The 13,928-nt window shown below is 40.5% G+C and overlaps 1 protein-coding gene across 1 annotated transcript in view; it reads left to right on the top strand.

The window, feature by feature from the left end:
• The window catches only part of KHDRBS2 (KH RNA binding domain containing, signal transduction associated 2), a gene marked incomplete at its 5' end in the record, with an annotated part of 311,700 nt that overhangs the window by 202,685 nt on the left and 95,087 nt on the right, over positions 1-13,928 (top strand). Inside the window, 2 exons of the mRNA XM_084202170.1 lie at positions 8,609-8,736; positions 11,160-11,355. Of these exons, the coding sequence (XP_084058296.1) occupies positions 8,609-8,736; positions 11,160-11,355 (324 nt within the window). The remainder of the gene's footprint in view (positions 1-8,608; positions 8,737-11,159; positions 11,356-13,928) is intronic.

Raw genomic sequence — 13,928 nt, 5'->3', positions numbered from 1 at the left:
AGGAGTTTCTGCCACCATCCTTTCTTTTGCTGTCAGCCCAGCTTTGCCACCAGTTTGTTCTCTGCCAAGCAGCTGTGGTAGGCAGTGATGGTTCTGGTGCAGTGCCATCAGGAGTGGAGACAGTGCTGCTCCAGTCCTGGGAGGTCTTCTTTATTTTAAGCCTACAAAAAAATTTCATAAACACAGACTATGGCTAAATTGGATTATCAGAGAGATATTCAGGGCTCCTAAAGGGCCCTGCATGCAGCAGAATCTAGAACCCAGCAGCACCTAGGCTGGTCTGGAGCAGTCAGTTTCCTAGAAAAATAGAGGACCAAACACACAGGCCATGCTACCATTCCCACAGCTCCTCTGTAAAGACAGTGCTGACTATAATGACCCTTCTGCCAGATTCTGCTCCCAGGATGTTACAGCTGGCTCTGTGGTAAGTGTAATTTAAGATATTCTTTATCTCCTGATTTATGGTTATTAATAGATTTCACTATATGCTATCAGAATTATTAAGAAATTTCTGCTCTGCATCTGTAAAATAAACTTAGTACTTGCCAAGACAGTCCTTACTATAAGGACAGCTCACAGTATCATAATCCTGTATTGGAATAAGTAAAGAAAACCCTAAAATTGATTTAAAAACTAGTTCCTTGTCATGTATCAAGTTCAGTTTCAATGTATTATATACTATCAACCTGTACAGATTATCACCTAATGGGATTTTTTAAAGCTCTGAAATGATCCAGAAGCTGTAAAAGAAAGGGCACTCCACAGACCTGTAGTAAGATACTTTCTTGCCCAGACCTGTCTTTCTCGGTCACCCTTTCTAGTCTCTTTAGGTCAAGCAGCGTGTTTGTTTACTGTGCCCATGGGGCTGAGGGAGAGTGGCTGTAGCCAGGCTGGACAAGACAGACAGTCTAAACAAGAGTAAGCACATCTGAATTTTACTGGCTGCTCTTGCCATCCCTGTTCTCTTTGACTAGGGAGCTGCAAACCTCTTACAAATCGGTCAGCAGGAGGCAATCTGGGTCTCACCTGGCATAGCTGGAATAAAAATGTTGCATGTGTACTGTGCATAGCTTGTTACTGGTGTTGGCTTCAATGTACACTATAGCAGACAGTTAATCCAGCCTTAAGAGCAGGTAATGATCTCATTAGTAGCAGAGCTTCAGCAAACAGCTGGAGAGCAGTGGCAGTCCTACTCCTCTCCCTGCCTCCTTTGGAGCAACTGGGTTTTCCTGGAGGAAGAGCAGCCATATCACATCCCTTCCTTCCAAGAAGCCAGTGTAAACATCCAGTGGGAATCCATACCAATTTCTTTAAGATTAGGTGGCTGCACCACCCTTCCTGTAGCCTGCTATATTCCCTCTGCTCTTATTACCAATTCCCTTATAAGTCTCTTCCAAGTGACAGCTGTAAATAAGCACAAGTCTCTGGCAGCCAGAACTCACTTGGAATTAAATTCAAGGATAGGGAGCTGTCAGCTAACTGACTTCTGTGGCAGCGTAGCTGTCATTTGAATGAATTACAGACCACAGTATCCATTTGTGTGGGGACTGTGAGCAAGAGGGGTGGAACAAATTGGAGTAAATGGCTGAAATTTAATACAGGCTTCTGCAAGTTTTTCAAAAGCCATGTTCCCATCTTCAGTGTGATTATTTTGTGTGGTTAGCAGTTATTTCCATGTAAACTGTAATAATCTTCTGTTGAAAGGTCTCTTTAGTATGAAAAACAAAATTTAAATCGGTTATGCAATTAGCTGAGACTTATTTTGCTCTGTTCTGTCAAAGACTAAAATATCTGGGTCAAAGTTTCTTAGCACTTTGCCTATGTACAATTTCCACCCTGGGATTGGCAGCTTCTCTTCAGATGCTGAGGAGCAAACACCCCCCCTCCCTTCCACACTGCTTGTAGAGAGCGATGCCCCATGCTGATGATGCCAGGCAGATTTAATTGTGCATGCTCAAAGAGAAAAATGACATCCACGCTTGGGTGAGTGCTCTCTGTGGCAAGCTGACAAATCCCCCAGCTGTCAACTAACCTCAAAGGCAAGTGTACGTGGCTCTAGCTTATGTCTGCTTGCTTTCTGCCCATAGGCATTTAGAAGCTGAAACTCATATTGGCTGCAACACATTCAAACTGCAACTGAAAGAAATGTATGGTCTGTTTTATGTGTTTCAATCTCTAAGGGTGATTCACACAATTATGGTTTATTTTTCAGACTGGCTGTAAGCAGGTAAAGGCAGCACCGTTTTGCATATGGGGCAAGTGAAAGTGCATAACATTTATGGCTGTAGATCTGGCTAAGATGCTGATTGCTTAGAGAAAGTAATTTCTTCCTTGGACTCAGTGGATTATATTTATATTTTTGTATATTTATTGGAGTCTGCCAGAGAACTGCATGCATACAAAATGGCCTTACTTGAGTGCCAATGTATATGGGCAAATGCAAAGAGGTGTGTGTTGCTAACGCGGTGCTGGAGTCATTTTGGCAGCAGCTTTGTTACTTGGGGTGCACTGCAGGCTGTCCATCTAAACCCATCATTACCTGGCACCAATGCTCTGGTGTGATAACCAGAGCAATCTGTGAATGGGCAAAGAGCCATCCTAACAGATGGCTTTGACTGTAGGTAACCAGGAAACCATGCATATACATTAAACATGGGTTCAGAGAGTGTGGGTGTTATCTGGGAACATCAAACCAGCCGTGGGGTTTGAGCTCTTCCATGTACTGTTGAGAACATATGCCATACCCATCACACACACACAGGGAGGGTAGGCTAGAGCCAGTTTCCACAGTTCTTATGAACTTTGTAGGGATTGCTTGGTTGGGCATGGGCTCAGCTACAGATGAATCTCATATTTTGCAATAGACTTCAAATTAAAGACAAAGCATGAAACTTAAGGATGGAGTTCATAGAATCATAGAATGGCTTGGATTGGAAGGGACCTTAAAGATCGCCTAGTTCCAACCACCTCCTACTGGGCCAGATTGTTCAGAACCCCATCCAACTTGGCCTTGAACACTGCCAGGGATGGGTGATCCATAGCATCTCTGGGCCACCTGTCCCATTGCCTCACCACCATCACAGTAAAGAATTTTTCCTAATATCTAAGCTAAAGCTACTCTTTCAGTGTGAAAGCAGTCCTGTGACTTTGTGCCCTTTTAAGTCTCTCCGTCTTTCTCATATGCTTCCCTCAGGTGCTGGAATGACACAATTAGATCACTCCAAAGCCTTCCTTTTACCAGGCTGAACAATTGCAGCTCTCGGCCTGTCCTCATAGCAGAGGTGCTCCAGCCCTCTGATCATCTTGGTGTCCCTCCCCTGGACTCATTCCAACAGGTCCACATCCTTCCTCTGCTGGGGACTGGATGCAGAACTGCTCTACTCTCACCAGAGTAGAGCAGAGGGGCAGAATCCCCTCCTCACCCTGCTAAGCACTCTCCTTTGGGTGCAGCCCAGGGCACATTTGGCTTTCTGGGCTGCAAGCTGACATTGCCAGGCCAGCCTCTCATCCACCAGCACCCCCAGGTCCTTCCCATTCATGGCTGCTCTGGGTCTGCTCATTCCCCCAGCCTGGATCAATACCAGGGGTTGCCCTGACCCAGGTGCAGCAATTAATTTACATGCCTACCTCAGGCACTGTCTCACCCAAATTTTAGGTAATGGAGAGGGCTATCCAATCTACCTGGCACAATTGTTCTAAGTTTCCTAACCTGACGCTGATAAATGCTATTGATATGCGCAGAAAGAAGTTCAATATGTTTATATTTGAGTGCACTGGAGTCTTGGAGCAGGGTTTTAAAATGTAAATAAGTAACAGGAAATGCCAAATATCTCTTTCAATTCAGGATTTAGTTTGTCAAGTACTTCAAGTACTGAGCAGCTAGTACTATTCTTTTTTGTAACAGCCTGATATTAAAGCACTCAACTAAAAAGTGGAAATTCCAGGGTTCTTGGCCTCTTCAGTGTACTGAACTGCAGATCCTGACCCCATGAGTCCAGATAAGTGGCTCTCACTATGCCCTGAAGCTGAAGTATAGCACAGTTTACCATTGTAAGGACACAGAGAACACAAAGAAGCAGGGACTCCAGGAACTCCTTATCACCAGTTATTTTCACAGTGCTTTTTAGTGCTTCCCCATATACAGAAGGGAGCATATGGACAATGTCTCTTTTAGTATCCAAAATTAGAATGTGTCTAGAACCAAACAAAACAAAAAGGCTATATTCTCATCACCTAGCTGCACCTAAAATTCACTGTGTCTTCTGTGTCCCATTTTCTGACTGTGAGTTTTCTGAAGCATGTACTCAATGGAAATTTTAGCCTAATTGGAATTTAAGCTGCCTGAAAATAGCCCCAAGGCAGCACCAGCGGAATTTAGGGGAGATTGTCTAGCTTCAGTGAATCTGTGCAAATACATAGAGCCCTGGAATTCTTTTGCTGATGCAAGGAGCTGGGCAGGATGCAGAAATGTTGCAGGAGTCCAGATCCATCTCCTGTTCCCTTTCTGCTCCCTGAGCACAGGAAGAGAGTGTGGCAGGATGGGCAAACATATGTCTGGGAATGTGGTGCTCTGTGCTGGCAGCACAAAGCTTCAGAGGATGTTACATGCATGGGATTGAAAGAGTGCCTTATTCATGCTTCAAAATTGTCAGTGGGAAATATTGTGATTATCATTTTAGATTTGACATGTATAACTCTGCATTTTTAAGGTAGTTTGAATGTAACCTAAATTACTCTTCCCCTAACTATCTGGTAAGAATGAAATTCAGCTTTCACAGATAAGAGTAATGATATTTATTAATAGAATTATAATAGAACTGAAATGGGCAGAGTACATCAGGACAGGAGATCACAGTCCTTTAAGGATTGATTTATCCTTGACTTCTATGAGCCTTTGTTAAGCTAATGATAGATACATATTCCCCAAATCCTTTTGGTCTTTCTGTGCCTTACCCTTTGATTTCTTTATTAACTCTCTTCCCTTGTCACTACATGTTCTTGTTAAGGTTTTGCAACTTGCATCATGCTTTGCTTTTTTTATTACCAGAATGGTTTACTGAGTTCTCTGGCAGTTTATGTGCTTTGCCCTCTTTGCTGCATCTCCTGTCAGTGCTTCCAGAAGGGCCTGTGGGTGAGCTGCCACCAGCCAGGCTCTGATTTCCTGTGGAAAGCCTGCACATGGGTTTCCTTTATTCCTACAACATTCAAGGCAACCAACCTAATTAATCACTCCAAACCTTCATTAATAAACGTAATTGCAGTAATTTGGGATAAACATGTTGATGTTTTCTGGACTACTGAATGTTTTCTCTAAACATGCAATTTGTTTTTTTAGGCATTTACATAAACATGGCAATTTATGGTAGCCTCAGATGCTATGATTTTTCTGATGTTGAAAATCCTTCACATTTCTAAAGTCAAGATTTGTGTTTAGGTGAATAGTCATGGACATGGGTGGTTAGCTCAGAGTTAGTAAACACTGACCACCATGATAAAAGTCAATTGCAGCCTCCTTATCAGCAGCAAATGAAAAAGCTGTTTATAGTAGTGATGTCTTCAGGGATATAATCAAGAGCAAAATATATAGGTCAATGCAGATTATCAGCTGTAAGAATAGGTATAAGACTAATAGAAAGCTATAAGAAAAGCTGTGAAGTACAGGACATTTTTCATGAGCTTATTTTACCATAAAAAGGAGGTTGTTTTGGGGTTTTTTTCCTGAAATAGAATATACTGCTGTAGTGTGTAGCTACTTCCTTGTACTTCGTTCAGTATAGGTATGCCTTGAAACATGATGTACTCTTTCTTGGGACTAGATATATATGAAACATCAGCAGCATAATTTTGCTCATGTGCTGGGCTCTGAACTCAGATGTAGTTAAATATTCATCAGGATAGATACCCTGACTCTAGCTATACTTGTAGCAGCTATGAAAGATTAATTCAGTGTTATGTTTCTGTTTAAGGGAAGAGGAAAAAATGAGAATTTATGTTGAAAATTTCAGGTTTCATGTTTCGAAATTATGATCCTTATGCTTTTTAAGGAGCCTGTAAGATAAATTATCTATATAGAGTTATATTTTTAATAAAATCATGCTCTTTCAAGAGACTTGTCCCAGCCTCTTCCTTTGAGAGTACTTTGCTGTCTTTACCTTGTCATTTCAAAATATGCTGTTTCTTAACTGAAAGTGCAACAAATAACCTGCACACAAAAACTAAGGGCATTGCATAGTAGAACGGTGAAGTTTTGCAGATCTTTTTGTATATTATAAATGTGACTTGTGTTTTCTGTTTTGTTGATACTTAGATTTTAAATTATATTTTTACCAGAGGGAGTAATAGTTTCTTTGAGGCAATTTCTAGTAGAATTCATTTATACAGCAATATTCCAAAAGAGAGGGGTTAAAGCAGCAACACAGACATTCTATTTTCTGTCCCTTGCAGGTCCTTTTTTTTTTTTTTTTTTTTCCCTCCCACATTTTCCTCTTACAAAATGTACCTACATTATTAATGTAGTTTGGTCTCAGTACCAGTGTGGAATCTGGAGGGTAAACTCAGTCAGCAAGTTTGAAGTCCTAATCCTTGTAAAGCCAGTATGAATAACAGATGATATTAAGAGGACACAGTAGATGGTACCTGTTCCAACAATTGCTGTAAATGTGATCTCACTGATTCTGTTTTTCCCTCTGTATTTTACAGAGCACATTGATTTAGAAGATGTCTTTGGTTTATAACTATTAGTGTTAGAAGGATAGAAAAATGTTCAAAAAGATCTGGAGATGGTATGAAATGAAAGCCATTATCTGTTTTATTATCAAATTAGGGATTTGCCTAATAAATTAGATGAATTTATTTAATTATGATTGTGCTGCAAATATCACACGCTATATTGTATAAATAGGGTTCTTTTCTGAATTTCAGTAATAGATTTTTCTCCAGCTACACACTCTAGAATTTAGAAAGGAAATTGTGACCAGGCCTACTCTCTTAGAAAACAGCAGGATCAGGATCATATCTTTAAACAAGATTTGCTGGACCTCCTTAGGTGGGAGAAGAAACAAGCATGGCCTCAGTTCGAGCTCAACATTTGCTTGGTCTTCAGCTTGGCTGAAAGAGGTGTCACTTGTAATGCATTTTCAGGTCCTTGCCTGACAGTCAATGGCAATTGCTTGTGGAATGGTGGAAGGACAGAAGAGCTGAAATTCAATAAACTTTCTGTTTTGAAACAATAATTAGCTATCACACAGCTTTGCTGCCAGTGAGCTGGTTGCTGCAGCAGACTTTCAGTACAGTGATCAGCTGGATAAAATGGAAGGAAGCTTAAAAATAAAAAGGAATTTCTGACAGAGGAATTTGGACAAACATAAAGTAAGTGTGTCCATTATTATGTATTATAGTGGATGAGACACTCAACAGACAGAAAAGAACAGCTTCAAGTTCACAAGTACTGGTCCTCATGGGGTACTTCAATGTCCACAAGATCTGTTGGAGGGACAGCACAGCAGGGCAAGTGCATTCCTGGAATTGAGGATAACTTCCTTCTCCAGGTCCTAGAGAAGCCATCGGGGAGATGCTCTGTGCTGGGCTTTGTTCTCAGCAGCAGGGAGAGGCTGGTGGGGAAGGTGAAGCTCAAGGCTAGCCTGGGCTGCAATGACCATGAAATGATGGAGTTCAAGAGCCTTAGGGCAGGGAGGAGAGTGCACAGCAAGGTCTGGCCTGGACTTGAGGACAGCAGACTTTGCTCTCTCCAGGGATCTGCTCAGTAGAGTGCAGTAGGATAGAGCCCTGGAAGGAAGAGGGGCCCGGTTGACATAGTTAATACTCAAGGATCACCTTGCCCAATCATGCATTCCAGTGAAGAGGAAGTCAACACAGTGTCCATGTCAGGAGGCTTGGAATTAGATCTTTAAGGTCCCTTCCAACCCACATCATTTTATGAGTCTGCGATTCTATTTTGTATCAGTGAGAAAAGGAAGTTCATCTGGTGTTCTGTTAACTGAACCAAAAGAAATTGCAGTGCTAAAGTCGATACCCTGTTGATGTAAAATGGGCCTGTTTGTTTTAATTGAATAATTTTTTAATAGTAAACAGTTTTCTTACTTGACTGTTTCAGGATATACAAAATAAGTGAATTCTACATTCTATAATGTTAATTGGTATTGAATTAAATCATCCAGTCATGTTAATATTCAAAACAAGGTAGAATTTGTATTTTAAGTGTATAAAAGTAGCCAGGGAAGTTTGCCAAAAAAAATTTATAAAATGCTTTTTTTTGGTCTAATTACAGGTTGCTTGAAATTAGTATCTTTTGTATGTGAAAGTCCATCTGCATTTTGCATATAGATACATTTATCTGTGTTTATGCCTTCTATGGCTTTTCTGGGTTTTTTTGCATGTTCATACTCTTTATGACCACCCTCACCACACATCTACAGTTTTCTGTCCATATATTATAGGCAGCTGTCCACTCCCACTTGTTCAATTTTTCAGCATACCAGTGATAACGCAGAACAATTCACCAAAATGCCATCCACAGAATTTCTGGTTTGGGTAGTTTGCCAGCTCAGCCAAAATACAGTTTCAGAAAGCTTCACCTTTTGCATTTCAGGATTATAATGATGAAATTCGCCAGGAGCAGCTGAGAGAGCTTTCGTATTTGAACGGTTCTGAGGATTCATCACGTGGACGGGGCATTCGAGGAAGAGGGATCCGTGTGCCACCTGCAGCTCCTTCAAGGTGTGGTAACCTGAGCTATTATGTTAGGAGCTTTACAAAATGTAAGCAATAGTAAAAAAACACCATAATTAAAAAAAAAAATACAGTTACATACATATCCTGGTCCGTAAACCAAAATATTTATCTTCTGATAACTGGTGTGGTCTATATTGTTCCAGATTTTCTGATCTATAGGTCACATGGCACAGTGAGTGACCAGAAATGATAGCAGATTATGAAGACAGGAAAAGGATATTTCTAAGAATACTGTTATGCTAGTACTAAGGCAGTATGGCCAGTTGCATAAAATGTTTGGTCAAAATAATAGTGTAGTCAGAAAAGGCTTCATAGTCTAGGTGGAACTTTGTTTGACAAATAATTACTTTTTATACATATTACAGCTGTACTATGTGTATATACAAATATACCTATATATATATAAGGTTATCAGTTTAAAGTTAATTTGATTGGCATAATCTAAAAACATTGGGGTGTGAATGTGCCCTGAGTATTTTTTCATATCCGAATAACATATATCTCTGCTTATTATTAAGGCCAATGTAAAATTTGTTTTTCCCTGTGAACTCTTAAGAACTTCATTGCCTCAAGTATCTAAGTTACCTAGCTGCTTCCAGTCTTCTCTCCATAGAGGTCATTTCAAGATAAGCCTTAAAAATGGACTCTTATTTTGGAGGAGGTAGGGTATGGGGGTGCCTTATGTTGTGCTGACAAAGGAGTTGTTCAATAATTGAATGAGCTGATCTTTCCTATGACCTCTGAGGGTTTTTCCCCTGAGGGTGTCTATCACATTTACCATCAGTTTTTCCTACATGAGCTTTTTAATTGATAGTATGATGCCCTTACACAGAATTTTTTGGCATTCATGACCATCTTCTACTCAAAGAGTATCTGGGCTCAGTCTTCCTTACATCCAAGATCTCTGAACAGCATGACTTAATAATGTTGTTCAGAATGTGACTACAGCAAACTAGCAGCTTTTAAATTGGGTTCAAAGCATAACTGGTGGATTTCTGGCCTCTAATTCCTGCAAAATGCTGAAATGATTGAATCAGTTGCACAGATCCTATGATCTTGCATGTCTTCCCTAATTTCCAGTCAAAAATCCCAGGAGAATTTAAAAAAAAACCTGTTGAAGCAAGTCCAGAGGAAGGCCAAAAAATGGTCGGAGGTCTGGAGCACCTCTCCTTATGAAGTCAGGCTGAGAGAGCTGGGTTGTTCAGCCTGGAGAAGAGAGGGCCCCAGGGATACCTCACTGCAGCCATTCCATATCTTAACAGGGCTAATAGGAGAGAGACTTTTTGCCAGTCTTAAATGAAAAGAGGTTGGAAATAGGGAAGAAACGCTGGTAAAAGTTTGAGTGCCCCATCACTGGAAGTGTTCAAGGTCAAGTTGGGCATATCTTTAACAATTCGATCTAGTGAAAGATGTCCCTGGCTGAGGCACGGGGTTTTGACTGAAAAGTACTCTGAAGATCCCTTCCAACACAAACCATTCACCGATTCTGCAAGTCCAAAATCAGCTACTGAAACTTGTAGTAAAGTAACAAACATCACAAGCTAATGGGTTTGACTGCCTCAGCAGGGAACAAGCCACAGTTCCTACTGCTACAGGAGACCTGAGTTCCATTCAACTGTGGATCTGGGTGTCATGCAGCTTTGTTATACCTGTCATTCAGAGTCTTACGAAAAGACACCACGCCCAGGAGCATATAGCTCTGACACAAAACTCACAGACTGCTTTATCCCCCTTCTATTTCATCAGGTGGTATAGATACAAGTCTTTCTAAACAGTAACAGCTTCTTCTGATTTACTAATTTGTACAGCAAATACAGCATATATAGCATGAATAGCCTGGAGGATGCTAAACCACTTTCCATGCTTGTCCATATGCTCTATTCTCTCTATGCAGTGGAGGAAGGTGGAATCCCACACTACCAATCCTTTGTGCTGAACTAAGTTAGACAGGAAGAAAAATTATTCCTCTCCTTTTATATTCTTCCTCTACTTTGCCTTGCAAGTTTCTGTTGTCCTGCAATATCTTCTGCCAATCCATTTCTCTCACCCACCAATAAGCATGAAAATGAGAGTGATGACTGCTCTTGTAAAATAGTTTGAGAGCAACAGAAGAGGTTCCTCATTTTCTTCATCTTCTAGAACTGCTTTGGAGTAATTCTACAACCCTGTGAATTACATTGATTCAGAATCTAATTTGTACAAGCAACAAGAGGATCAGGTGCAAAAGGCACCGGGTAGTTTAAAAGTGATGCCTTTCCGTAATATGAGTTCTGCCTGAGGTGTTGCCTAAAAGTGCTTGACATTGTAGCTGCCAAACCCCCAGAGTTACATGATGCTTTGAACAGTAGTAAAAACGTGAGAGCCTTTAAAATGGGGCCAGAGTGATGGTTCCTTTCTGCTCCCCGCAGGGGCCGTGGGGGAGCCATTCCCCCGCCGCTGCCTGGACGAGGTGCCCAAGCGCCCCGAGGAGCGCCGGTGACACGCGGAGCGCTGCCCGTGCCGCCGGTGGCCCGCGGCGTGCCCACCCCTCGAGCCAGGGGCGCCCCGTCCGTGCCGGGCTACAGAGCGCCGCCGCCGCCCGCACACGAGCCCTACGAAGACTATGTAAGTACTGCCTCGTTCACCGGTGTGAGCCCAGCTCTGCCAGGGACATCCAGTCCTCCGAGATGGAAGAGTCCAGGCCCAAAGCGCCTCTGTCTCTAACGCTCTTTCCTGCAGGTGAACGACGGTCTGGGCGATGCAGTGTGTCTGCAGGCCTGTGCTCGGCAGTGTGGGTTTGTAGATTTGTTCACAGCTGAGTTTTGGATATGAGAGCTGGATAGTTCTTGGGGTGTCACCAAAGAGCAATACAGATATTGTAAAATTTGTATTGTATGCTTACAGTTTTTACTGTAACCAAGTTCCTAAGAATAACAGCTTATATCCTTTGTGAGAAAATGAGGAGGTGGGGGGGAGGCAGGCTGTTGTTCCAAATCCTTTTTATTACATATTTGTATTCAACACTGTGTTGCAGATACATAACAAATAGAAATTCAGGTAGTTTTCATGAAAGCTGATACAATGATTCATCTTTAGCCAGGAGCAGTACTAACTGACTGTCACCTTTTCTTATGAGGTGTTAAAAATAATTGTGCTGTACACATCAAAGCTTTCAAGTCATCCTCATTAATGTTTCCTCCTGGAACTATCACCATAACAACAGATATCCAAATAGAGAAGAAAATGCTATCAAATATGATGTCTGAATTTTTCTAGCTATGGCAAGTCCAAGAGTAAGATGAATGTCTGATCTATTCCCTAATCCTACCACCAGGAAAAGATGCACTTTGATTCAGTTAATAGTCTTCCTAGAACAGAGGAAAGGAAAATTAATCAGAGATTATTTTTTGTTGTTAAAGCTTCACTCAACCATGTGCATTTGTAGTGTAGTGACTAGATCATGGCCACTTCAAATCAGGGATGCACATTCTGTTAATTCTAAAAATCAAAACTGAGCAACAGCAACAAGAAAGGAGTGGGGAAAAAGTCGCTCCTCTATTATTTACTTCTACAGAGTTTCCATTAATGAATGAGCTAAAAGTCCTGCTAAGAAATGGAATTTCATAAGTATACACTTCCTTGACAGTGTATTATTGTCTGGTAGTATCAAATGTATGAGACCTTCCCTTCTGTGCAGATACAGAACCCTTGTAATGTAAAATTAGGATTATAATTGAAGTAATTTCTTTTTTCATTTGCAGTAGTAGTAAATGTCCTAGAGTGTTAACCATCCTCTAGGGAGCATTTCCTGCACTATTTCTGGATGGTAAATGTATGGAAAACAAAATGAGAGAGAAATTGAGGCAGATGGATTATCCAGGTTAGGAAGGCGTTCAGCCAGTTCCCCGTATTTTTTAAATGCCCACACTCTCAGGAGCACAAAACATAGACAGAATTAAAATAGTTTAATTTGTGATACATTAGTCCAATAAAAACAAACATATGTGTTTGTGGGTTTTTTCCCCCTTCTTAGATAGCAGCTAAAAAAGTGCTGCCTTATAGGTCAAAATTCACATTTTGGAGATTTTCCATCTCCTGTGTCCTTTCAACATCTATATTCCACAGCTGAGAATATATCAGCTTGCTATCATGCACCAGTTTGCAATGAAAATTTCTTGTTAGTTTATAGAAGTTTGTTAGTTCTGCCTAAATAATTTTGGTATCTTATGGGTTGAGATAATAACTGGAACTCTGATACTATGCTGGTAGAAGGAAGGGCACATATCACTGTCACATATCTTCATATAATGTTGAAAATGATGTTTTAGAGAAAATATTTTTATTTTGCGGAAAGTAATCAACACAGTTTTTCTTCCCAAATAAGCCATATAATAAATCAGACACTTGGCTGGACACTAAAAACAAGTGAATCTATTTGTGGACCTGCAGCAAATTTCATGTGTTATTGTTGTTCTTTCTCCCTTAATCCTACAGATAAAAAACTAGTATATAATGAATCATTTATCCAATTTACATTTTTTTTCCTGCTTCTAAGCAACCCACAAGAATATTAGAATTTCCTTATGAGTTTATATTTTTCATTTTTGCTACAGTATTTCACACCATTTTTTTCCTACTATTTGCAAGCACCATTGGTTTGATTAGTGGTACATATGAATGCACTGTCATTGATTGTGAGTATCCATATTCTGTATTTTTGCTTGGTTTTGCTCTAATGAAATATAGTAACTTGAATGCTGATCTGAAAATGAATTCAAGAAATTGAATCAAATGGCTACAACAGATTTTTTAAAAATGTTTAGACAGCATTTCCTGAAAAAAAATCTTTAGCCATTTGCTGAGCACTGCTAATCAGAGATTGTATTGACTGTTTGACATTGAAACATCTAACTATTAAAATTGGTCTGGATAAGCATTTAAAAGTTTGGATTATCCGCTATATAAATATTTTGAGGTTTCTGATGGCCTTTCTGAGAATTCATAAAAGCAGATGTCTGCAGGTTTCTCAAGAAAAGTAAAGTCCTGTCATTGTGGGGAATATATATATTCATGTGCAACATTTTGAATGTCAGGCCTAGCCAGAGGGAAATCATTTGGAACAACTTTCAGAAAAGAGGGCTGGAGCAGGAAGGAGGAGTGACTCACCTCATGCCTTTTTCTTTACTTGCCTTGGAAAT

Source organism: Fringilla coelebs (assembly GCF_963513975.1).
Source record: "Fringilla coelebs genome assembly, chromosome: 3".
Lineage (NCBI taxonomy): Eukaryota > Metazoa > Chordata > Aves > Passeriformes > Fringillidae > Fringilla > Fringilla coelebs.
The sequence above is the reverse complement of the archived record's forward strand: the minus strand, read 5'-3'. Positions and strand labels throughout refer to the sequence as shown.